Source organism: Heloderma suspectum, chromosome 1, assembly GCF_057233095.1.
Source record: "Heloderma suspectum isolate Gila_16-S chromosome 1, 16-S_ref, whole genome shotgun sequence".
Classification (NCBI taxonomy): Eukaryota; Metazoa; Chordata; class Lepidosauria; order Squamata; family Helodermatidae; genus Heloderma; species Heloderma suspectum.
The window spans coordinates 262038547-262063080 of NC_139458.1; the positions used below are offsets into that span (position 1 = coordinate 262038547).

At 44.4% G+C, this 24534-nt stretch overlaps 1 protein-coding gene across 1 annotated transcript; it reads right to left on the bottom strand.

Moving 5' to 3' along the window:
- Positions 1 to 10672: 10672 nt before the first annotated feature.
- SERPINE3 (serpin family E member 3) lies at positions 10673 to 24229 on the bottom strand. Its single transcript, XM_084810605.1, has 7 exons — positions 24210 to 24229; positions 23838 to 24034; positions 19753 to 19951; positions 16486 to 16586; positions 14316 to 14402; positions 12941 to 13024; positions 10673 to 10866 (listed from the first exon to the last, which is right to left on the bottom strand). The coding sequence occupies exons 1-7, from the start codon at positions 24227 to 24229 to the stop codon at positions 10823 to 10825; spliced, it is 732 nt and encodes a 243-aa protein (XP_084666731.1). The 3' UTR covers positions 10673 to 10822.
- Positions 24230 to 24534: the final 305 nt, after the last annotated feature.

Genomic DNA, 24534 nt, shown 5'->3' on the forward strand with positions numbered 1-24534 from the left:
GGCGGGGACAGGGGCAGGAGGCTACGGTCTTATTAGCCTCTAGCACGACTTCCGGATCCTTATCGCAGCGTGTAGGGTCTTCTACGCGCGGGGGGAGGTGCGCGGGGGGCATAAGTAACTCGTGTAAACAAAGTAAAGCAGCCTAGGTCACTGACTCCCCTTCGTTACAATGCTTGGAAAGAATCATCCCGCCTGTATTCGTCTCCCTCCAACTGCTACCACAGAAGTTAAACTGGGATTTATTTATTTGTTTGTTTGTTTGTTTGCAACATTTGTATACCACTCCATATCTATAACAGATTCCGGAGGGGTGAACATAAGAGGTATAACAGTAAAAAGATTAAAACACCATATTAAAATTATTAAAAACAGAATGCCAATAAAAACTATGGCTGGTCATTTAAGGAATGCTTCCTGGACCAGAACTGTTTTCTGTTGGTGCCTGCCTGACCTCTAGAAAGGGGGCCGCCACACTGAAGGCTCTTCTCAGGGTGAACTCCAGTTGGGCCATAGGTCCATGTGGAACCATCAGGTGCATGCCCTCTGATGAGCTCAGTGACCAGGCAGGTTGATAAGGGAGAAGGCGCTCTCTTAGGTATCGTGGTCCCAAGTTGTTTAGGGCTTTGTACACTAGTACCAAAACCTTAAACATGGCCTGATAGCGAACAGGTAGCCAGTGCAGTTCCCTCAGCAAAGGAGTTGTGTGCTGAAAAGGGGTAGTTTCCAACAACAGCCAAGCTGGTGTGTTCTGCACTAGCTCCAGCTTCCAGATCAGCCCCACATAGAGCACATTGCAGCAATCCAGCCCTGAGGTGACTAGCACCTGTACCAATGTGGCCATGCTATCCCTGTCCAGGAGAGTCTGTAGTTGGCAAATCGGCTGAAGCTGGTAAAAGGCACTCTGAGCAACAATAATGGTTCCAGGAGTACCCCCAAACTATAGACATGATCTTGCAGAGGGAGTGCAACCCCATCCAGAACAGGCAATGAGCCTATCTCCTGGAGTCAGGAACCACTCACCCACAGGGATGACGATGGGTTCGGATTGTTGCTTTCTGGATGGAGCTCCTGTGATTTTAAATGTCTTGCAAGCATAAATGCAACAGGTGGTGATGCAGTGATGAGTCCACCTGTTTAATTTCTACCTATTGTCTAGGTTTGAAAGTATAAGTTACAAACTCCCTTTTGTTCCTGTGGCTTGAAAAACATTGTGTCCTCTCTATGCCTTACCACCACCCTCACTCCAAAAAGGAGAAAGCAAATGACACTCTGGTGTGTGTGTGTGTGTGTCTTGGTGGTGGTTTGAAAGACAGAAATTGAATGGGTTCAGCCCTTTCCCCCTCATGGAAATACAATGAGGTTTAGCTTCTGCCTGTTATAGCCTAGGAGGTTTCCCCATGAACTGCACCCCAATCATTTTAAAGCATATTCCATACAACTCTCAGTAGGCTCCCTTGAAGGGCACATCCAGGCCTGCTAAAGCTGAACTTTAATCCTATACACGCTTAGCTGGGAGTAAATCCCATTGAACTCTGAGTAAACACGTTCAGGATTGTCTTCTCTTAACAGTGCAAGCCTATGCCTACTTAGAAGTCCCATTGAATTCAATGGTAAGTGAGCACAGGATCTCTGTCTTGTTGTTGTTGTTCAGTCGTTCAGTCGTGTCCGACTCTTCGTGACCCCATGGACCATAGCACGCCAGGCCTTCCTGTCCTGCGCTCTCTCCCGGAGCGTGCTCAAGTTCATATTCATTGCATCCGTGATGCTATCTAGCCATCTCATCCTCTGCCGTCCCCTTCTCCTTTGGCCTTCAGTCTTTCCCAGCATCAGGGTCTTTTCCAGGGAGTTTTCTCTTCGCATTAGGTGGCCAAAATATTGGAGCTTCAGCTTCAGTATCTGTCCTTCCAATGAGCACTCAGGGTTGATTTCCTTTAGGATGGACTGATTTGACCTCCTTGCAGTCCAGGGGACTCGTAAGAGTCTTCTCCAGCACCACAGTTCGAAAGCATCAATTCTTCGGCGCTCAGCCTTCCTTATAGTCCAGCTCTCACAGCCATACATTACTACTGGGAAAACCATAGCTTTGACTAGACGGACCTTTGTCGGCAAGGTGATGTCTCTGCTTCTTACTATGCTGTCTAGGTTGGCCATAGCTTTCCTCCCAAGGAGCAAGCGTCTTTTAATTTCATGGCTACAGTCACCGTCTGCGGTGATCTTGGAGCCCAAGAAAGTAAAATCTGTCACTGCTTCCATTTCTTCCCCTTCGTTTTTTTAATGTTGAGTTTCAAACCACCTTTTGCACTCTCCTCTTTCACCCTCAACAAGAGGCTCTTTAGATCCTCTTCGTTTTCTGCCATTAGGGTGGTATCGTCTGCATATCGGAGGTTGTTGATAATTCTCCCAGCAATCTTAATTCCGACCTCTGATTCATCCAACCCGGCATTTCTCATGATGTACTCTGCATATAAGTTAAATAAGCAGGGTGACAATATGCAGCCTTGTCGTACTCCTTTCCCAATTTTGAACCACTCGGTTGTTCCATGTCTGGTTCTGACTGTTGCTTCTTGACCCTCGTACAGGTTTCTCAGGAGACAGGTAAGGTGGTCTGGTACTCCCATCACTTTCAGAATTTGCCACAGTTTGTTGTGATCCACACAATCAAAGGCTTTAGCGTAGTCAATGAAGCAGAAATAGATGTTTTTCTGGAATTCTCTTGCTTTCTCCATGATGCAGCGAATGTTGGCGATTTGATCTCTAGTTCCTCTGCCTCTTCTAAACCCAGCTTGTACTTCCGGAAGTTCTCGGTTCGCATACTGCTGAAGCCTAGCTTGTAGGATTTTGAGCATCACCTTGCTGGCATGTGAAATGAGCGCAATTGTGCGGTAGTTTGAACACTCTTTGGCGTTGCCCTTCTTTGGAATTGGAATGTAAACTGACCTTTTCCAGTCTTGTGGCCACTGTTGAGTGTTCCAGATTTGTTGGCATATTGAATGCAGCACTTTAACAGTATCATCTTTTAGGATTTTAAATAGCTCGGCTGGAATACTGTCATCTCCGCTAGCTTTGTTGTTACTAATGCTTCCTAAGGCCCACTTGACTTCACTCTCGAGGATGTCCGGCTCAAGTTCAGTGACCGCGCTATCATGGCTATCAGGGACATTCAGATCTTTCCTGTATAGTTCTTCTGTGTATTCTTGCCACCTCTTCTTAATCTCATCTGCTTCTGTTAGGTCCCTGCCTTCTTTGTCCTTTATCATGCCCGTCTTTGCACAAAACGTTCCCTTGAGATCTCCAATTTTCTTGAAGAGATCTCTAGTCTTTCCCATTCTGTTGTTTTCCTCGATTTCTTTGCATTGTTCATTTAAGAAGGCCTTCTTGTCTCTCCTTGCTATTCTCTGGAACTCTGCATTCAGTTGGGTATATCTTCCCCTTTCTCCCTTGCTTTTCACTTCCCTTCTTTCCTCAGCTACTTGTAAAGCCTCATCAGACAGCCACTTTGCTTTCTTGCATTTCTTTTTCTTTGGGATGGATTGAGTTGCTGCCTCCTGAACAATGTTACGGACCTCCGTCCATAGTTCCTCAGGCACTCTGTCTATCAGGTCTAATCCCTGAAATCTATTCCTCACCTCCACTGTATATTCAGAAGGGATATGATTTAGGTCATACCTGAACGGTTTAGTGGTTTTCCCGACGTTCTTCAATTTAAGCCGAAATTTTGCAAGAAGCAGCTCATGATCTGAGCCACAGTCAGCTCCAGGTCTTGTTTTTACTGACTGTATGGAGCTTCTCCATCTTTGGCTGCAAAGGACATAATCCATCTGATTTCGATATTGACCATCTGGTGACGTCCATGTGTAGAGTCGCCTCTTGTGCTGTTGGAAAAGAGTGTTTGCTATGATCAGCATGTTCTCTTGGCAAAACTCTATTAGCTTTTGTCCTGCTTCATTTTGTACACCAAGGCCATGCCTGCCTGTTATCCCGGTGATTTCTTGACTTCCTACTTTAGCATTCCAATCCCCTATGATGAAGAGGACATCTTTTTTTGGTGTTAGTTCTAGAAGGTGTTGTAGGTCTTCATAGAACCGATCAACCTCAGCTTCTTCGGCCTCAGTGGTTGGGGCATAGACTTGAATTACTGTGATGTTGAATGGTTTGCCTTGGATTCGTACTGAGATCATTCTATCATTTTTAAGATTGTACCCCAGTACTGCTTTTCCCACCCTTTTTTTGACTATGAGTGCTACTCCATTTCTTCTAAGGGATTCTTGCCCACAATAGTAGATATGATGGTCACCTGAATTAAATTTGCCCATGCCTGTCCATTTTAGTTCGCTGATTCCCAAGATGTCGATGTTCAATCTTGCCATCTCATGTTTGACCACCTCCAGCTTACCTTGATTCATTGATCTGACATTCCAGGTTCCTAAACAATATTGTTCTTTACAGCATCGGATTTTCTTTTCACCACCAGACACATCCACAGCTGAGTGTCCTTTCGGGTTTGGCCCAGCCGCTTCACTCTTTCTGGCGCTACTTGGAAATACCCTCTGCTCTTCCCCAGTAGCATATTGGACACCTTCCGACCTGAGGGGCTCATCTTCCGGCGTCATCTCTTTTAGCCTTGTGATACGTTCCATGGGGTTTTCTTGGCAAGAATACTGGAGTGGGTTGCCATTTCCTTCTCCAGTGGACCACATTTTGTCAGAACTCTCTGCCATGACCTGTCCGTCTTGGGTGGCCCTGCACGGCATAGCTTATGGCTTCACTGAGTTACGCAAGCCCCTTCGCCACAACAAGGCAGTGATCCATGAAGGGGTCTGTCTAGCAATCCCCAAAGTTCCATGTACACACTTCTCTTACAATTTTTTATTTATGCCCCATCCTAACCTCTTGTTTCTGCCTCCTTGACAAATCTTTTTAAAAAATCATTTTATAAACAACATCAACAGTCAGTGTTCTGTTCAAACAGCTATGGAGGGAGTAGGCTCCTGCTGTGAACAGTAATACTTTTGGAAGGAGTGTCGAAAAACATCGCTATTTCAATGTCCAGGGAGCTTCTAAACCTGCCGATTTCTGACATTTTTACATCGATCCCTATATATTTCTACTGCCACTTCTTGCCCTGCATATAAAGGGGTCTAATCGGAACCGAAAGTGAAGGCTTCTGCGGAGCGATTTTTTAAACATCTCTGGTGGGAAGGAAGGCGCTTCCTAGTAGCCACTTAATTCAGTCGTGCTACGTTCATTCGCTCAGACAGTTTGATAACAGGCGCTACTTTGGTTTGCCGGACTCATATCATAACGTACGAAAGCGGGAGGGACGCGCACGTTTAACTTGGCAAAGCTGCTGCTGTTGAAGAAGCCTGTCGGTTTTCGAGTTCTTAAAAACTATGGGGAAGCCCCCGTCACCCTCTGCCCAATCCTTCAGCTCCACCTAATGTCCTAGGGTGAAAGCTGCCGGTTTTTAAAACATACGAATGACGCTCCTCCGCCAAGCGTGACACTTATGCCAAGAATAACTAACTACTTCACGAGTGTTCCATACATTCTCGCCGATAGATGATGATAACAACAACAACAACAATAATAATAATAATAATACCAAAAACAATACTGCCACTGCATGAGAGGTAAAGATGGAAAATAAGGGGAATGAGATTAAATTACTGGTGATTAGAATAATCCAGTGGCTCTGTCAGCATTATTAGCCAGTCTTCTTCTGAGGGGCGCCAAAGAAGTTAGTGGTAAATTGGATTTCCCCAGAACCAACAGAAATGTCCAAAACCCTGAACCAAGAGCATCCAAGTATATTTTAGTTTCCATGAAATATTCACAAAAAACACCTTCTTTAAATCATAGAATCATAGAGTAGTAGGGCTGGAAGGGGCCTACAAGGCCATCGAGTCCAACCCCCTGCTCAGTGCAGGAATCCAAGTCAGAATTCAAGGAATCCAAATAAGGAATTCCTTAAGCTACTCCTTTTAAGCACCCTGCTAAACGCAAGCGTCACAGAAGCAAAAGGAATATCTTTTTTTCAGGATCCACTTAAGCATGGCAAGGATGACAGTGGTCTTGAAAATCTACCCTGAGCCCACGGGGATTTGGGGTGGGCAGAGCTGAGTGGGTCAGGTGGAGCACTCTCGCGGCATGTGTGTGCGCCAGCCACCAGTATTTTTCCTAAACTAGAAATTGTCTGGTACAAAAAAAAGGGCTCTTGAAGAGGAAGCTGTTCCGTCCAAAGTCAAAAGGGGTGTGTGTGTGGAAGGTCAATGCACCCACTGCCTCGCCCCAGCTTGGCTATAGCCCTGGACCCTGTACGAGAAAATGGGGGGAGGGGCTCTCGAGCTTTCGGGTTCGCCTTGAAAGCAAGCAGCGAGTGGGCCAGTTCCTCAGGCCAAGTGAAAGGCTGGGCGCACCTCAAGCATAACTTAGTTTTACAAAGAGCCTCCTCTCAAAACAAGTTTCTTCTCTTACGCAAACAGCAGGGTGCAAAGGAGAAGGAAGCATTGAGGACTGTGGGAATGGGGAGAGAGGGGGCGCCCTGCTTCTTTCTGCTCCACTCAACTTTGGGGGAGGGTGTTGAATCCCCCACCTCACAGTGCCGATCTTGCTGTTCTTGTAAGTATAGCAACTTCCATATCAAACCTGTGAAGTAGCTAAAGCTTTGAGTTAAGCCTTAAAAGCTAACCCTTGGTCACTGGCCCAAGGTCACCCAGTGACCAGCATTGACATCAGCAAGCTGCCAAAAATCCCTTTACTGCAGCCTTCCCCAACCTGGTGCCCTCCAGATGTTTTGGACTACAATTCCCAGGTTTACCAACTATTGGCCATGCTGGCTGGGGCTGATGGGAACTGAAGTCCAAAAGATCTGGGGAAGGCTGCTTTACTGTGTAAATATGTGAGACTTGGTTTTTGCTGTCTTCTGTTCATCTGTATTGTTAAGCTTGACCCAATTTTCCAAGTCATGAAGAGTTCCAGGGGTGCAGTGCCTCCTAGGGTTTGGTTTCCTTTGGAAGAAGGTCCCTAGAGCTTCATTGTGTCTTGTAATATTTGAATACATGTACAAATATGCAGGTTAAGCACAGGTAGAGACTCAGAGCCTAAGCATTGCAACAACAAATTCCACAGCCCCATATCAGATCTCCATAGATGAGCAATCAGCAACCCAAAATGCCACTAGGTTACAGAGTTTGTCTCACTTCCCAAACTCAAACTGCAGCATCTATTGTTTCTGTTCCCCCATGGACCTACATTATATCAGCTAAGACTGAGGGGAGAAAGGCATACCCATTTTCGGTCACCTAGGCTCCATTGACCCTCTCCTACAAACTCCTCATTTTGCAACATCAAAAACATACATATATTAAGGTCGAACTCAAAGTAAGTGGCTGCTGCCTTTCAATACTGAATGTTGCTTTGCTTGTCATCTGTCCAGGCATAGTATGCCCCAAGGGATGCATCCCAAAAGCCTTCATACCAAAGCAGCTGAAACTTTATTCACAAAGACTGTTTGAATAATATGTGAGATTAAAATTATCTTTCTCCATTCTCACACACTGAAACAACACAGTGCATTTTATCTGGAAGTAGGTAGATGATAGTGGCTGTATAAACATTGAATGGTAGATGCTGTATAAATGTTGAATATTATCTGTGAAGAGCCTGGTCTTAGGGTGGGACCCTCTGCTCTAGGGCAATCCCACCACTAAGACCAAATGTAGAGGATCACCCCTCAGCACTGGGCAATCCCTCCCTTCACTTCTGCTGCCACCATTAAACTGCACTAAAGTAGCTAGTCATTAGGTATGAGAAAATAAAACAGATCAGAGGTACCAGGAAAGTCAACAGTGATATATAGTATTTTATTAAAAAGAAGTTTATTATTCAAGATTTCTGTTACTAATTTGAAACAGGGTTTCTGAACTGTTACTTACCACCAGCCAGGTGTCAGAAGCCCTAGTTCCTAATCCTAACCAAACTTAACCAAATTCCCCTATCAAGCTCCACCCCAGTTAACTCACAGATCTGACAATGAGGGCTTGAAAGGCAGTCTCCTCTCTGGAAGGGGTTGACTTCCTGCTGGAACCTTTAAGACTACACCAGGCTTCTCCTGTTTTCAGTTTGGTCCAGCAGCTACTCTGCCTTCAGACCACTACCACCAGCTCACACTCAAGCTTCAGCTCTTTCCTTGGAAGGCTGCTCCAGGAGTCTTCCTCTCCTCACTTGTAGACCTTCTTCAGCTTCAGCCTCCCATGCTTTTAGCTCCCAGTTGGTCTTGTGACTGCTCCTTCTTGACCAATATCTTCCTCAGGCTTCCCAGCTTCTCACACAGACACCTCCTGATGACTCTTCCTCAAGCAAACCTCCCCAGGCAATCTCTCCTGACAGACTCTCCTCAGCGCCTTATATTTGCTCTAGTCAGAACCCTCCAGCCAATCAGCTTTGGCGTGGCCAACATTTCATCACCCCACCTCTGTTTAAATTTAGGATCAATGGGCATCTTTAGAATGTTCAGGTATTCTCCAATCAGGTGGTACCAATTTTGATCCTACCTTCCCATATATAAAGACAGAAACCTGGCTTTATTGCCCTCTCTGTGTTAACAGTAACTGCCATTTTATCACCCCACCACAATTACAATGTAACTGTCCTGACTCACAAGCCTGGAGTTTTTTCTGCTGCTGTTAACCCATCCAGCCCTTCAGTCGTTGAAACAAAGGAAAGGAAAGGTTCCTCCTGTGCAAGCACTGGGTCATTACTGACCCCCAGAGGGACGCTGCTTGTGCTGGCATTTTCATGGCAGACTATAGAGCGGGGTGGTTTGCCAGTGCCTTCCCCAGTTGTGACTACCTTTCCCTCAGCAAGCTGGGTACTCATTTTACCGACCTCGAAAGGATGGAGGGCTGAGTCAACCTGAGCCGGCTACCCAAGACCCAGCTTCCACTGGGATCGAACTCAGGTCGTGGGGATAGTTTTGGTTGCAATACTGCCATCTACCACTCTGTTCCACAGTAAACTTTTGCCTCAGTTTCTTCACATTATCTAACCTACTGCTTTCATGGACTATACATGTTGGTGATTTCCCTTCATATAATAGTCATAGACATGCCCATTCATCTCACTGAATTGTCACCCCAAGATAGTGTAGAATATGAGTTGCTCCTCCTTTGAGAGGGGAAAACTGTAGTGGCTGTAGGATGCTGTCTTAATGCTCTCTCCCCTGCCCCCACCCATGCCTCCAGTGTTTCAAGGTGTACACTGAGCTCTGCCTGCCTCCCATGGACAATAGTTGAAACTATGAGGCATTATGCCTTCTCTGCCATCATAAATATGGAAACTTGCTTGGGATCTTTCAGATTGCTGGCATTTTATAAACGGGATTAGCCATGAATGTGTTCCCTGTCTGTGCAAGAAAGCAGAAAAATGGTTGCACCTGCTGCGGAGCTTGTCATCCAACCATTCATCTAGAAACACAACAGCCCTCAGTGGCTGGGCAATGAGGCACAAAATTCCAGATGCTAGCTAAGCCATCTACTAGTCCTCTTGGAAAACTATATGTGGTCTGGTTTAGAGAGTCGCTAGGCTTGGTTATTGGATACATTTCCCCAGTGCTGATCACAAGAGAATGGCTTCCTGCCCCAGCCAGTGGTTTCAGAACCTCTTCCCTGAGCATCTGCTTCAAGCAGAGAACATGCCAGACTGGACTGAATCTATGGCCCTTCGTTCCAGGCAACTCAGTGGGTGAGTGCCTCATTGGCTGAAGTGTAAGGTCTGTGGGCTGGCACCTGCTAATAGCCACTATATAAGATAATGAACTCTTCTGTCGAGTAACAATCAAGATGGACAGCACCAGAGAGCCACAATTACTGGTTCATCTCTAGCCTTAGGGTACATGTTTTCAGAAATGCCCATGATACCCACCTGATGAGGCAACTTGGCCGGGGTAACAACTTTAAGAAAATATTATGGTGTTTTTAATGGTCCAATATAAAACAAGATGTGACCCACTGTTTTGTGTTCCCGCTGTTAATTGGCCGAGCCTCAGCCACCATCTTGTACCTTATTGTAGTCTTTTGCCATAGTCACCACAACTGTTGCTAAGGTTGAAATGGGATTTGTAGGGTCATTCACCTGACCTGGCAAACCTCTTGGTCATTGAATAATATGGTGAATGGTTCCTCGGGATGTTCCTTCTGTAGCACGCGGGGTGGGGGTGGGGGTGGGGTGGCTCATAGGGTGTCATAGGCCCTGCTACAAAATATTTGCATTTTGTATGCCAAGGAGATGCTCAGACCAAGGAAATCTCCAGCCATCTCCTTGTTGTGCTGGGCGCTGAATGCTTGTCTAACCAGCAGGTATGGGTATTATTAATACACTATCCTTAGACTGGTTTTCTGGTAGAGAAAATCTACAGGCTGTAAGAGGATCAATAGATTCCCACATCTTTTCTGCAGTAGGGTTAAAAGCAGGAAGAGAGGAGGCATTATCGGTAAGGAAATAGCCTGAGGTGAAAGTATTAAGAATCCACTGTCCTTTCATATTGCAGTTTCTAAAACAAAGGAAGATCAGTGAAAGGAATCACAGAGCTACATATAACATGCAGTTCTACTTTAGGCATTTTTTCCCCAGAAGACTATAACTGCTATTAACAAAACAAAGCAGCTCTACAAATGGCAAAACACATCCAATTTTTATTTATAGTCCTAGGCTCTCTACAACTTCTTCTTGATATTTACAAGACTTTAAAACTGCTATTTAAATATGCATTGTATGCTTTAATTATTTGGGAAATCAGCCAGGTGAAAGCATGGATTGAACAAGTTTACTCTGTAGGATTTGTAAGTCTTCCTATGAACAGAATTGAGCCTGTAAAAACAAAAACAAGACAATTCACATATTCAGTCTTATTTTAGAAATATGCTAATGCTGACGCAACGGTACTTAAATGTAATTCTTCTTATACAACAGAATAAGCATGTGTAGGTTACTAGGGAGTCATACTTACTGCACACACTTGGAAGTCAAGAACATTTGGAAATTGGGAGCTACGATGTTCATGTTTAACAGCTAGAATATAATTATATAAGATGGCTAAAAAAAAGGGGACTCTTAAGCAAGCAAGCAATGTTGAATAGAGCCTTAAAAATGGGAAACATATAGTCTACTTAGCCTAGTTCTGGATAGACAAATAGAGCTGACTCATTTGTTCAGGGGGATGGGAGGCATGCTAAGGTTCTTTCATAGGGCTGAGGACACAATTGCTTGTGAATTTTAGTAGGAGACATTATGACATGAATTTCTGCAGTAATTTTTATAACCCCTTGAAGAAGGCCTTAAAATAAAAATAGGCTGAAATGCATTGGGCTTTATTTACAAATGAAATATTGATTCCAGCATCTTGAGATACTTCTCTTCCATTTATAGGTCTATTTTGGATGCTCTCCCACTTTTGCATCTTTTGTTTGTACGAGAAATCTGTCCCCTAGTCTTTGGTGTGGTGGTGTTTTCAAGAAATCAGTCCCATACACTCATTCCAAAGTGGGTAAAGTTACATGAGAGGATTATACCAGACACCCTTATGAATGTTTGAAACAGATCTTAGGTTTTTAGCTACCTGCAAGGTAATGCCATAGGTGAGAACCTAGTGAGTAGGTGATAGAACATGTAGCTCTTTGTATCTGAATAAGCCTGATGTTTTCTGATATTTCATTACCATTGCATCACATCAATGTCATTTTAAGAAGTTTATCCCAGTGTATGTGACAGGTTGGTTCACATGATCACCATGGGTTAAACAAGCCACAGTGTCTTATTTAAGCCATGGTGCATGCTGGGTGCCATTTACCTAATTGCCTTCCCAGGCACGGCTTGTTATGTTCTCCAAATCTGGTGGCATGGCTTCTTGGAGGGGGAAACAATCCTCAAATATCCCAACAACACCCCATGGGTTGTTGTAGGGTTGTGCGAGGGTTGTTTAACCCTCGTGTAACCCATGCCACCTGGGTCTGCATGACATGACAAGCGATGGTGTGAACCCACTGCAGCTGGCATATTCAAAATGGTGGCCGGCATGCATTGCAAAGCCCCATGGATTAATTAACCCATGGTGGCTTAGTGAGATGTGCAAACCAGGTCATCGTGTCTCTAGCAGTAGTATGAATGAGACAAAGACAAATAACTGAATGCTTATGAATTCAGCAGTAGTATGAATGCTGAACTGGTTAAAGTGGGAAGAGTGGTATTCAGATACATGGGTAGCTTAAACTTGATCACTTTTGTGCTGCTCACATTGGCCCAGTTCACATGTAACAATAACCCTTGGGTTGTTTAAACCATGGGTTGTTGCGGCCACATGGGAACAAGCGAGCATGCTTCCTGTTCACCACTTCTGCTTTGTATCTACTTCCATAAACTACCCAGGAACATCTTATCCTGGGTCATTTGGTGCGACGTCCAAACCCAGAACTCTGGGTTGTTGAAGGACAAACAAACCATAGTTTTAAACCATGGTTTGTTGTTGGGTTAAAACTCTGGGTTGCTTGTCCATCAACAACCCAGAGTTCCAGGTTCTGACTTCACATCAAACAACCTAGGAGCAGGGTGTTCCTGGGTAGTTAATGAAAGTGAATGCAGCACAAAAGTGGTGAGTGTGCAGGAGGCAGTGCACTCGCTCCAGCACAGCCCCGCCCATTCATGAGTTAAACAACCCATGAACTGGCATTACGTGTGAACCAGGGCATTGAATTCTGCTACATAGGGAAAGCAGAGGGATGAACATGCCTATGCTGACTTATTAAAACCTTTAATAATCTATATATTAGTTTTCTAAAGTACAGAACTTTGTTTTATGGACTTCAAGCTATGTAGTATGTTACAGAGGGCAAGAGTATTTTTCTGTCATAATAATTACTTCTATGGATACATCTTAACTCATGCTTACCTGTTTTGGCTTGCTTTAGGAGGAAATTAAAAGGTCTGTCAGCTTTGAAGACAGGAGCCCGGGATCTTTTTAGCAGCACTATAGCTGGGTTATTAAAACATTTTGTGAATGCCTGGTTTCATAATTTCCCTTGGTTCTATTCCAGAAGCCGCACAGAAAAGTGAAAATTACCACTCTAACACTGAAATATATGTCTGTCCTCCTGATTACAGTAAAAACAAGCAGATCCTGTAACAAAATGTTGCAATTTGGAGTGCTCCTGATCAGGGTTTCAGCCAGCCAGCCAGCCATGCCCTTTTCCAGGATACTCCATTTCATCCACACAACCACCACCAGCAGAAACTCAGTGTTCTGCAGTCACTGAGCAACCTCAGTCCTCATTGGGCTATTTTGGGGATTCTCCCCCCCTTTAGGTTTGGTTTTTTTTTTTAAGTCTTTGATATTTCTGCAAAGCTTGTGGTTTCCCCAAGCCTGCTGATACCTCCCCTCTTGTTCATGGGTAGTGCCGTTTTGGCAACACTTGGAGAATGAGATCACTAATAGTATAGGTTTAGGGAGAATGAGTTCAGTATCAGAGTGAACTTGGAGACTGAGTTCACTATTAGTATAGGATTATGTTACACTGAACAATAGTACTTCTAGTTGATTTTGTTCACATCCATTTCATTGCTCTTTTGTCCCTGTTCTATACTATAGGCTAAACTACATGCTATGTTAAATATGCAGCATGCACCTGATCCTCACTTTTCTCCCCCTTGGAGTAAACCTGTGGGGCCCTGAGTTGGATTGGGACCACCATGCTCAGCCACTCCCCCCCCACACACACACATGGTGACAAAAGAAAAAAAATCAACTCTCCAATAGTACTAACAGAGGTTTTTTGTAGCCCCCACATGGGTGGGCAATTTAAGAAAAAAATGGCTGGGTGGGAAGGTCTAAAGCTCTCCTACCTGCATGCAGTAGTTCTGACTGATTGATTGATTTAAACTAGGTATTAAATTAACGGTTCCTCCAGATGGCAGCTTCTGGTTATATAATTTAGTTCTAAACCAGAATTATGGGAAGAACTACCCAAAGGAAAACAAATGTCTGTGAATGTTTGTGCAAATGTCCTAAAATAATCCCATATTTGCACTATTTTTCTTGTGCTGACCCCATTAATCCCATGATTTGAAGTCTGGACTGTGGATTGAATTAGTTCAGTCCCTCCCTCTATTCCTTGGAAGTGCATAGAACATCCTGTTGTCAAACCGCCTGCCTGGAAGAGTCAAGTCTATGGGACTGAAGGACAGTTGTTTATGAATGGAGTATAATCTAAGGAATAAAGATTTGCTGTTATCCAGATTAATGCAGAAACACTTCCTATATGTTTTACCTGTTGTACCCAAAGCCCTTGTACCATCTTCTGTCACTTCAGTCTTTGCTTTGTGGATGGCTTTCGGGATATAAAGACTTCCCTGTTCTAGCAAACAAAATGATTACTAATTATTGCATTTGTCAGTGCAAAGCTGAGACATCTTTACTTTGTTATTAAAGAAGAGACAGTTACAGAGAGATTAGGGGCATGTCACATATACATGGGAAAATTAGCATCAAATCGGTCAATCAAAACTTACTGAGAGCGTTGTCTGCTGTGACTTAACAGAATGAAATAAAAGCTCATGGAAGTTACAGAATTTCCTTTGGGAAATTATAAGGCACTGGACTGACATCTGTTGGATGTGGTTTATTTACTAGGCTACATTCAACATTACAGAATGGACTTCCACTCAAGCAATGGGATTTCCCTTTGCTCTCCTCCTCTCTGCACCCTAGAAATCTGCCCCAGAGGTTCCCCCAACCCCCAGAGCAGATTTGTGGGGCTGCAGGGGGAAGGTAGAATTTGTTCTGCCAGCAGTTTCCATTCCGTTGAGAGATGGAACAGTATTGGATATCAGTGAATTGTTGTGTGGGTGAGGATGTTCTGTATCCTTCTACAAAACTGTCCTATTCTAAAGCACACAAGATATAGCACATAATGGCATGGAGAAGATTCCTTAATGACTCCACTGCCTACTTTCCCCCTAATGCTTCTATTTTCTCCTGATATTAAAGATCCAAGTAGGGCTTTTCAGCCAAAATAGCCTTGCGTTGATAGCTGGCAGTGTTTTGATCAAAGACAACTTGTAGTTAAGCCTTCTGCAGAATTACTGTATCTAATGCTAAAGTTAGCATAAGCAGACTTTTACATTTTCTACATAAGAACATAAGATGAGCCATGCTGGATCAGACCAAGGGTCCATTTAGCCCAGCATTGTAGTCCAGTACAGTGGCCAACCAGCTGCCCACAGGATAACCACAAGTGGTACATGAGTGCAATAGCACCCTCCTGCCCATGTTCCCTAGCAACTGGTGTACATAGGCATACTGCCTCTGATATGGGAGGTAGCATATAGCCATCAGGACTAGTAGCCATTGCTAGCCTTCTCCTCCAGGAATTTGTCTAACCCCTTTCTAAAGCCATCCAAATTGGTGGCCATCACTACAGGTTGTGGTCACGAATTCTATAGTTTAACCATGTGCTGTGTGAAGAAATACTTCCTTTTATCTGTTGTGAATCTCCCATCAATCAGCTTCATGGGATGACCCCAGGTCCTAGTATTGTGAAAGAAGGAAAAAAATGTCTCCCTATCCACTTTCTCCATGCCAGGTATAATTTTGTACATCCCTATCATGTCTCCCCTCACTCACCTTTTTTCCCAAGCTAAACAATCCCAGTTGTTGTAACATTCTCTCATACGGGAGATGCTGCAGCCCCTTGATCATTTTAGTTGCCCTTTTCTGCACTCTTTCAAGCTCTACAATATCTTTTTTTTTTAATGTGGTGACCAGAACTGTACACAGTATTCCAAGTGTGGTTGCACCATAGATTTGTATAAGGGCAGTATGACATTGGCCATTTTATTCCCAGTTCCTTTCCTAATTATGCCTAACATGGAGTTTGTCTTTTTCACAGCAGCCATACACTGGGCTGACATTTTCATTGAGCTGTCCGCCACAACCCCAAGGGCTCTTTCTTGGTAAGTCACTACTAGCTTAGATGTCATCAGCTTATACTTGAAGTTGGGATTTTTTGCCCCGGCATGCATCACTTTACACTTGCTTATGCTGAACTGCATTTGCCATTTTGATGTCCATTCTCCCAGTTTGGAGAGATCCTTTTGGAGCTCCTCGCAATCCCTTTTTGTTTTAACCACCCTAAATAATTTGATGTCATCCACAAACTTGGCCACTTCACTGCTCACTCCTACAGAACACATTTTAGGTGGTGGAGACTAAAATTAAGCACCAGGATGGAGTGCAGGGACAGAGCATAAAGGATATTCTGGGGATCTCTCTCAGGACCTAGTGTATCTCCCTCTCTGGTTTTGGGAGCCTTGTGGTTGCTGTTTCAAAGTCCCAGATCTCCACTTAGAAGATGTGTTGTGCTGAATCATTCGCACAGAATAGGAACTGTAAGGTGACCAATACATTGATCAAGCATGTTAGACAAGTAGTGGACTTACCTGAAATGCCTTTAAAATCAGCCACAGTTGGATCAAACATGTCTGTAATTCCTAATGCAGAAAAAGCCATTTTTAGGTCCAAGTGGTTGTGAATTTTGAATCTGAAAAGATGGTGGATGGATGTTTTTAGACATGCCACTCACATGCCCCATTTTTGTTTTGCTGTTTATGTAACCCATCTGCCTACAGGAATATAAAGCCATGGCTTTCATGTTCTTTCAGTTTACTGTGTGCCATTAAATACAAGGTAAGTCAGGTCTGGAGGCTGTGCCTGTTTCTCTGGTATGACCAATCGGATGCACCCAGGTAGTCTGGTCAATCTTGTAACTTCTTTTTCAGTTACTGGGCTTGCACGACATGACAACCCACCATGGAAAGCCAGCCATAGTTGGTTGTTGCATCATCTGAACCTGTATTTTCCATTGAGTGGCTTATTTTTTGCAAACGAGCCACACAGAGAACCCATGGCTTGTTGTAGGGTTGTTCATGCCCATGGTGGGTTATCATGTTGTCTGAGCCAGGGAGACTGATTTTATCATGGGTCCCCATGATCAGCTACAGATCTGCTTGTCAGGAGCAGCAAAAAAGCCCATGCCACTCTTCCAGCCTCCCTCACCAGTGACTGCCCTTCCAGTGATGCCAAAATCACTTCCAAATGGCACTTTGGAAGGACTGTCACTCAGTTCCCAGTTTGTTTGTTTTTAAAAATTTGGTGCCTCAAAAATGTGCAAATAGGGTCGTAATTTATTTTTAATTAATTATTTTTGTTGTTCGTCTTTTGCAAGTGGCAAGAGCGCACTTATGGCTGTCCAATATGTGTAGTCATGCCTGGTCAATTTCCTTGCATGTTTCAGCTGCCAAAGGGAGGGTGAAGTGGAGGAGGTAACATACAAGGAAATTGACAAGATGAGGTTGCATACAGGCAAATTTGCACGCAGTTGCGAAGGACCAGAGGAGAAACAATAGTAAGAGAAAGGAGCACAATTCAGAAACAATGAAAATGGGGGGAGGGGGAGAGAGCCAAAGAAGTCAGTGCACCAAAAGGGGGGGGGGACAGTATCTCCCCTTGGCAATATGATCCTCTCACTTTTCAGTGTCGACACTTCTCAGTGTTCTCTACCTTTCCAACACTTCCCCACCTCCCCAGCTTCTTCAGAAAGGAGAGATATGAACTCCCCGCCCCCTTTCATAGCTCCTTTTCACTGTACTGTACTTCAGCCTCGTATGGCGCAGAGTGGTAGGTGGCAGTATTGCAACCGAAACTCTCCCCACGACCTGGGTTCGATCCCAGCGGAAGCTGGATCTCGGGTAGCCGGCTCGGGTCGACTCAGCCTTCCATCCTTCCGAGGTCGGTAAAATGAGGACCCAGCTTGCTGGGGGAAAGGTAGTCATGACTGGGGAAGGCAATGGCAAACCACCCCGCTACAGTCTGCCATGAAAACGCCAGCGCAAGTGGCATCCCTCTAGGGGTCAGTAATGACCCGGTGCTTGCACAGGAGGAACCTTTCCTTTCCTGTACTTCAGCAGATATGTGCAAATCTCCCTGACAGTAAATGGAGGGGAAATTTGCACACCTGAAGTAATGGCGGAGTTAATGCAGGAGTGCGTATTTCCCCTCCATTTACTTCCCAGTCCTTAAATTTGTACAAATAAAAAAAAACCCTTAGAGGCTGGCAGAATGGGTCAGAGCAAATGGCCCACCTGCACCAGCAGTACTTAAGCAGTACTTACAACACACACCTCATGGGGTCTCATTCACTCCATCCATACAGCCACCTTCTCTGGATTTTTTGTAAAACTGTAGGGGAGATTTGTGCACATCCGCTGAAGTGCAGTAAACTCAGCAGTAACTGTTCCGAAAAGGAGCCACAGAAAGCAGGGGAGAGTTAATATGCAACCCCATTTGCACATTTTCAAGGCACCGAATTGTTTTTTTGTGTGTGTTTTTTTGAAGCTGTGGAATGAAAAGGGGTAACTATCAGAGCAGGGATGGGGAGACAAGATAGATTTTCCCACAAAGTCCCCTGGCATAAATGCTGGAACCAGCTGGAGGACTGAGGGGGCAAGGTGGGGGAGAACAAGCCATGGCAAGCCCAATTGTCTGTCAGGAGTACCATGGGTTGCTCCGTAAACAACCCACCCACCATGGTTTATTCGCAGGGTGGCTTAGCATGACATGTGAACCTGCCCAGTATGTCCAAGATGCAACCTTTTATTTCTGTACCTAGTGCTAAAACCTAGTCCATGTCTTGGTCATTACATCTAGACTTAACTGTAGCCTCTCCTTGCTTCCCTTCCCTTCCACTGTTCCTCTCAACTTCTCTTGCAAACTCCCCTTTCTCAACTGATAGTATGATAATGTTAGCCAGGCGTCTTAAACCCTTATTCAGGCCCTGTCGTGTTTTCATTCTGTACTATTAAAGTTCTCCACATTTCTGTCCTTGCAGATGGGCCAGTATACAAATTTCCTTTATTATGCAGACAAAGTTGAAATCTGCCTCCATATGATGATTTTTCAGGGCTGGCGCAAGGGTAGGTATGGCCGGGCACCTGCTGAGGAGCTACACCCCAGCAGGGTCCCACTAACAAGAGCCCCCTGGACTTGCTCCTCCTCTTCACCACTGCAACCTACGTTGTTCACTGGCTTCTTGCTCTAGCCCAGAAAATAGTGCTGGTGAAAAGGAGGAGCAGTAGATGCCACAGCCATCTTGCTCACTGGCTCTCTGCCTGTCAATCAAGCAAGTGGTAACAATGATGAGAGAGAAGATGAGGAGCAACAGCAGCTGGTGACTATGGCGGTGAGAAGGGAGACTCACCCACTGAGGGTGTCTTGTCCAAAACCTGCAGCCAACACTGTGATTTTCCCACACCATCTTTATGGCAGGACCAAAAGAAATGTTGTCTCTGGTTGGGCATTGGAAATGTAGAAATGGTAGTCATGGTCCCAATACCCTGCTACTGTGCCCTGTTAACATTTCATGTGCTTTTGGTTATAGTTGTATCCAAGAGACCATCTTGTTTCCTAGACCTGTTCCTAACGTAAAATTACCATCTTGCAAGCCTGCTGAATTGTCTGAAGCCTGAGGAACCCTTATGTGCACTATATTTCTCTCGGTCCCCCTCTCCTCACCTCAACCACATTCATAATCCCATATCCATAACCATTTTGTCTACCACTTAACCATATTCATAATTTTTATGCATGTCCCACAAAAAAACTCAAGCACTAGAAAAGGCCATGCAGCTATATACACATTTACGCTTTACCTGGGGTGAAATATATCCATCTTTGTCCTTCTCAAGCTGTTGGACCACAATGGGAAGATCTGGCCTGAGAGGTATGCCTCAGTCTTGGCTAGAGCTGTTCTCCTGTTGGATGGAAGCACCACAAACATACTGACCATTTCCCCCGAATAGGGCAATTCAACCACACTGATCCATTCCAGAGAGTCCCCTAAGAATTCACCTGCAAGTTGGAAAACAAATGTGGTGCTTCGTACTCATCAAGAAAAGCAGCAGAGATGTTGAATCAGTGAGCATGTTTTGTAGTAATAATAATACTTTAACATTGTAATATTATGGCAACCAACTTGACTGATAACTGGCAAATAGAAGGAGAAAACATGGAGGCAGTGACAGACTTTGTCTTTCTAGGCGCAAAGATTACTGCAGACGCTGACTGCAGCCAGGAAATCAGAAGACGTTTACTTCTTGGGAGGACAGCAGTGACAAATCTTGATAGAATTGTGAAGAGCAGAGACATCACACTGACAACAAAGGTCCGCATAGTTAAAGCAATGGTATTCCCTGTAGTAACCTATGGCTGCGAGAGCTGGACCATAAGGAAGGCTGAGCAAAGGAAGATAGATGCTTTTGAACTGTGGTGCTGGAGGAGAATTGTGAGAGTGCCTTGGACTGCAAGAAGATCAAACCAGTCCATACTCCAGGAAATAAAGCCAGACTGCTCACTTGAGGGAAGGATATTAAAGGCAAAACTGAAGTACTTTGGCCACATAATGAGAAGACAGGATACCCTGGAGAAGATGCTGATGCTAGGAAAGTGGAAGGCAAAAGGAAGAGGGGCTGACCAAGGGCAAGATAGATGGGTGATATTCTGGAGCTGACGGACTTGACCTTGGGGGAGCTGAGATGGCGACGGCCAACAGGAAGCTCTGGCGTGGGCTGGTCCATGAAGTCACGAAGAGTCGGAAGCAACTGACCGAATAAACAAACAACATTGTAATGGCCCCAGGAGTGTAACCAAGTCACCTGTAGTTTTAGAGGGGCCTAGAGATCCATAATGCTCTCTTTAGGTGCATTATAAATGCAATTTCCCTGCTAGTGGGCCTCTGAGCATGTAAGATGAGTCAAAGGTCGATAGCGCGGCCTCAGCACATTCCATGCTAACGAAGGCTAGTATCTTATCAGGGCCTAGGATGTGCCTGAGAAGTGAGGCTATGTTTACGGTAAGCTACAGGTGTCTGTGCTAGGAAAGTTCTGATTGTTTTCCCTCTGAACAAGTGCTGTTAGCCTATGCTGGGAAAGTTGCAAATGAATGCTAATTAACGCTTGCTGCTGTCATGCTGCCTCACTGCTAATGTCTATGGTATAAAACCCATTTTACCCCATGGCTCTGTGTTCAGAGAAGCTGTCTGATCCAACCATTGGGTTTGCCTGTGTGCTGTAAGTACTCAGTAAAGTCTCCTTGTCAGCAAACCTGGATCTGGCTTATCACTATCTTGGCACCTCCAAACCTTAGCAGCCCACGGCCAGGGCATACAAACATTTGTATAGCGCTTTCAGTATTCAAAGCACTTCACATGCATTACATAGCTGTAATCCTTACCACTACCCTGTAAGGTAGGTCAGTATTATTATCTCCCATATTGCAGACAGGGGGGCTGAGGTTGAGAGAGAGTGGCTTGCCTTAAACCACCTAGTAAGTTAATGGCAGAGGCAAGATTCAAACCAAGGACTTCCTGATTTGTAGTGCAGTCTTTTAGCCACTACACTACATCAGCTCTAGTATTGGAAGTATATGTCCCTGGATGCTAATGAGTAAATTTCACCAGCAGAACAGTGCTCAAAAGCTCATGTGAGTTGAGGGGGACTTTGGATATTTATTTATAGCATTTTTATCCCACCCTTCAGAGCAGCTTGCAAAGATAATAATGCCTGCAGGCTTACAATCTAAAAGACACAACACAAAAGGAAAGGGGATTGGGAGTGAGGAGGAAAAAAAGTAAATCCAGGCAGTAGATTCTTGGTTGCAAAGTTCAGCAGGTCATGAAGCTGGAAGTGAACACAGTGGATGGGTAGCTGTTGCTTCCTCTTCCTCTGAAGTCCTCAGCAATGGCAGCTGATAGTAGGAGGGAAGGGGACTCTCAGCTGGAGCTGTAATATCCAGGCACGATAGATGGGTGCCTGACTGCTGCTTCCTCTCCCCAGTGGAGGCTGGGGGATCCGATGTCAGTGGGGCTGTGAATCCACTCTGGATTTCAGTCAGAACTCTGGCAGAGCTATCCAAGGTGCTGAACCTATTTACAGCCCCACTGACATTGGAGCCATCAGCCTCCACTGCCTCTCCCTCTGAATACAGTTTTTTTCTCCCACTGGAGTATATCAAAAGGGATTTGTGATGAAAAACATAATATGCGACAAACCTGTACTTGCAACTTTGACTACAGGCTGTGTTCTCACAGTATGATTTTAATCTTGCAGCTGCCCTCTTTTGCAAGAAAAATCAGTATGGGTGTCATGAGAACTTTGACCCCATCTTTTATTGCCAGTTCTAAACCCCACTGTAAGTTTTTCATGTGAGAAATGCAGTTTTTGACAAGGATGCTCTAACATGGATGTTCTTTCTAACAAATTATATTCAAACAGTGGTGAAATAGTCCCCACGTGAGGACTGTCTAATCTTGAAACTTGCACATTTAAATTAGGCCATGGCATTCCCTTTTAAAATGCAAGTTTCTATCCCTTTTGGTAATCCATAAAAGATTAAAAATAGAAGAAGTTTGTACTTCCAAGTACAATCTGCCTCTAAAGTTTAGAGAGAGATATACCTTAGCTGGCATTAATTCTTGGACATGCAAGCTTGTCAAACCAACAATTTGTATGCTTTGAAATAAGGCTGTGCCAACTGTTTGGTATGAAATAGGAGCTTTTGTGGGGAATTCCACAAAAAGTTCCCCAAAGCCTCATTTTTCATGCCTGTTCACTGGCCCTTTCAGGTGGTTTAGTGCCATTTTAATTTTTTCGAAGATCTGTTGGCAATGTGATTCCAGCCAGTCAGGGATCACGTTGCCAGTGTGATGATGTCACATCTCCACAACGTCATGAAGCCAATTCAGGGCTTCTCTACATTAAAGCAAAAATCCTGCACCCTACTGGGCTTTCTTCTTGTAGAGTCTTTCCAGGATCACAATTGGCGCAATACACATGCCTCCCCCTTTCCTCCCCTGTTTTTTGGCCATTTTCTTTGTGGGGAAGTTCTGTATCTTCCATTTATACAGCCAGCAGGTGGCACTGCAACATTGTAGCAATATTGCATTATACTGGAAATATACCAACTCTTTGATGGCAGTGTATATTTATTACTGCATTTGGGGCGAGTTAAATCATGGCGGAACAAGGCTAAAAAACAGTAGGAGAGACAATGGAGGTCGCCGACATTGTGAAAAGGACCTGCAAACTTCAGTGAGTAACTATATAAGCCTGGTGTGGAGAAGCCCTCAGAGTGAAGGCAATTCTCAGTTGATATAGCTGGGCAGCAAGCATAGTAGGATCAAGTTTTTTTGAGAAATAAGCACATCTTGTTTATTTTGAGCGTGACTGTTTTTTCCTGAAAGGCTAAGGTGGTTTCTCTCAGAATATGCAAGGCTTGGCTATTTCCCCCAAACCTTAGTACTATGATTGCAAGAAAAGCCAAAGAAGGGGAAGTGGGTGAAGTGACATTTTCCATCCCTTTCTCTTTTTTAAATGTCAAAGTACAAGGTTTACAGCCAAGTGGATCCAGACTGAGCCATACTTAAAGCAGACTGACCAAAATCAATGGGACTTAAGCCATACTGAAGTCCCTTTGATTTCAGTGGGTCTACTCTAAGTATGACTAAGTCTGGATCCAACCCATTTATATTTACATAAATTAATTTGTACATTATTACAAAATCCTGTACAAAAATTAATTTGTACAAAATAGTACAAGGGCATAGCTTGCCCCATTGCATGCTTGGGGGGGGGGGGTCCTCCCCTTCCAGCTTGCTTCTTCACACAGCCATGTGTTGAAACCTGTTTCTGCACCAGAATTCTTCAAGTCGGGGTGGTTGCATCAAGCCTGATATAATTACCATAACTGACTTCTGTGCTAAGATACATAGTAGGCACTTTCAAGGTGATGCCTTCTGTAGTAGTAAGGGACAAGGTCTGAGTATCTGTGGAGGTGAATCTCCTTTGCCAAGTGCTTTTGAAGTACATGGTGCTCACTACAGCTATCTGGCTAAGGGGGGAATCAGTGGTTTCCAAGGCCAGACAATTTGCTCTCCATCTGCAAAGGAGAGAGAGCAAAATAATAACGGCTATTGCTGAAGCAAATTTGAATTTGACACATTTACTGTTCTACATCTGAAAACATTATTCAGAATTAGAAGGGACTTGATGTTTGTTTTAATCAACACCATATTTTCTAGCCCTCCTTACAGCAATTTGAAAAGAAATCTTACTTGTCAGGTCCACCAGTCATGTCATGACACAAGTGACAAAGGCCACTGAAAAAGAAATAGGGTCAACAGGGTACAATTCCCCTGTTGATCTCCAGGCATAAGTAAAGCAATTTTATTCATTCATTCATTCGTTTATGTTTTATTTCTAGACTGCCTTCCAGGACAGGAGCCATAGCACGCCAGGCCTTCCTGTACTCTGCTCTCTCCCAGAGTGTGCTCAAATTCATATTCACTGCATCAGTGATGCTATCGAGCCATCTCATCCTCTGCCGTCCCCTTCTCCTTTTGCCTTCAATCTTTCCCAGCATCAGGGTCTTTTCCAGAG

Excerpts from the sequence above, each read along its gene's own strand:
- SERPINE3 (XM_084810605.1), bottom strand. The coding sequence starts at position 24,229 with ATGACTGGTGGACCTGACAA. Across the intron at positions 16,587-19,752 it reads ATGGATATATTTCACCCCAG|ATTCAAAATTCACAACCACT; the intron begins GTAAAGCGTAAA and ends CCATCTTTTCAG. Across the intron at positions 13,025-14,315 it reads AAGGGCTTTGGGTACAACAG|CTATAGTGCTGCTAAAAAGA; the intron begins GTAAAACATATA and ends TTAATAACCCAG.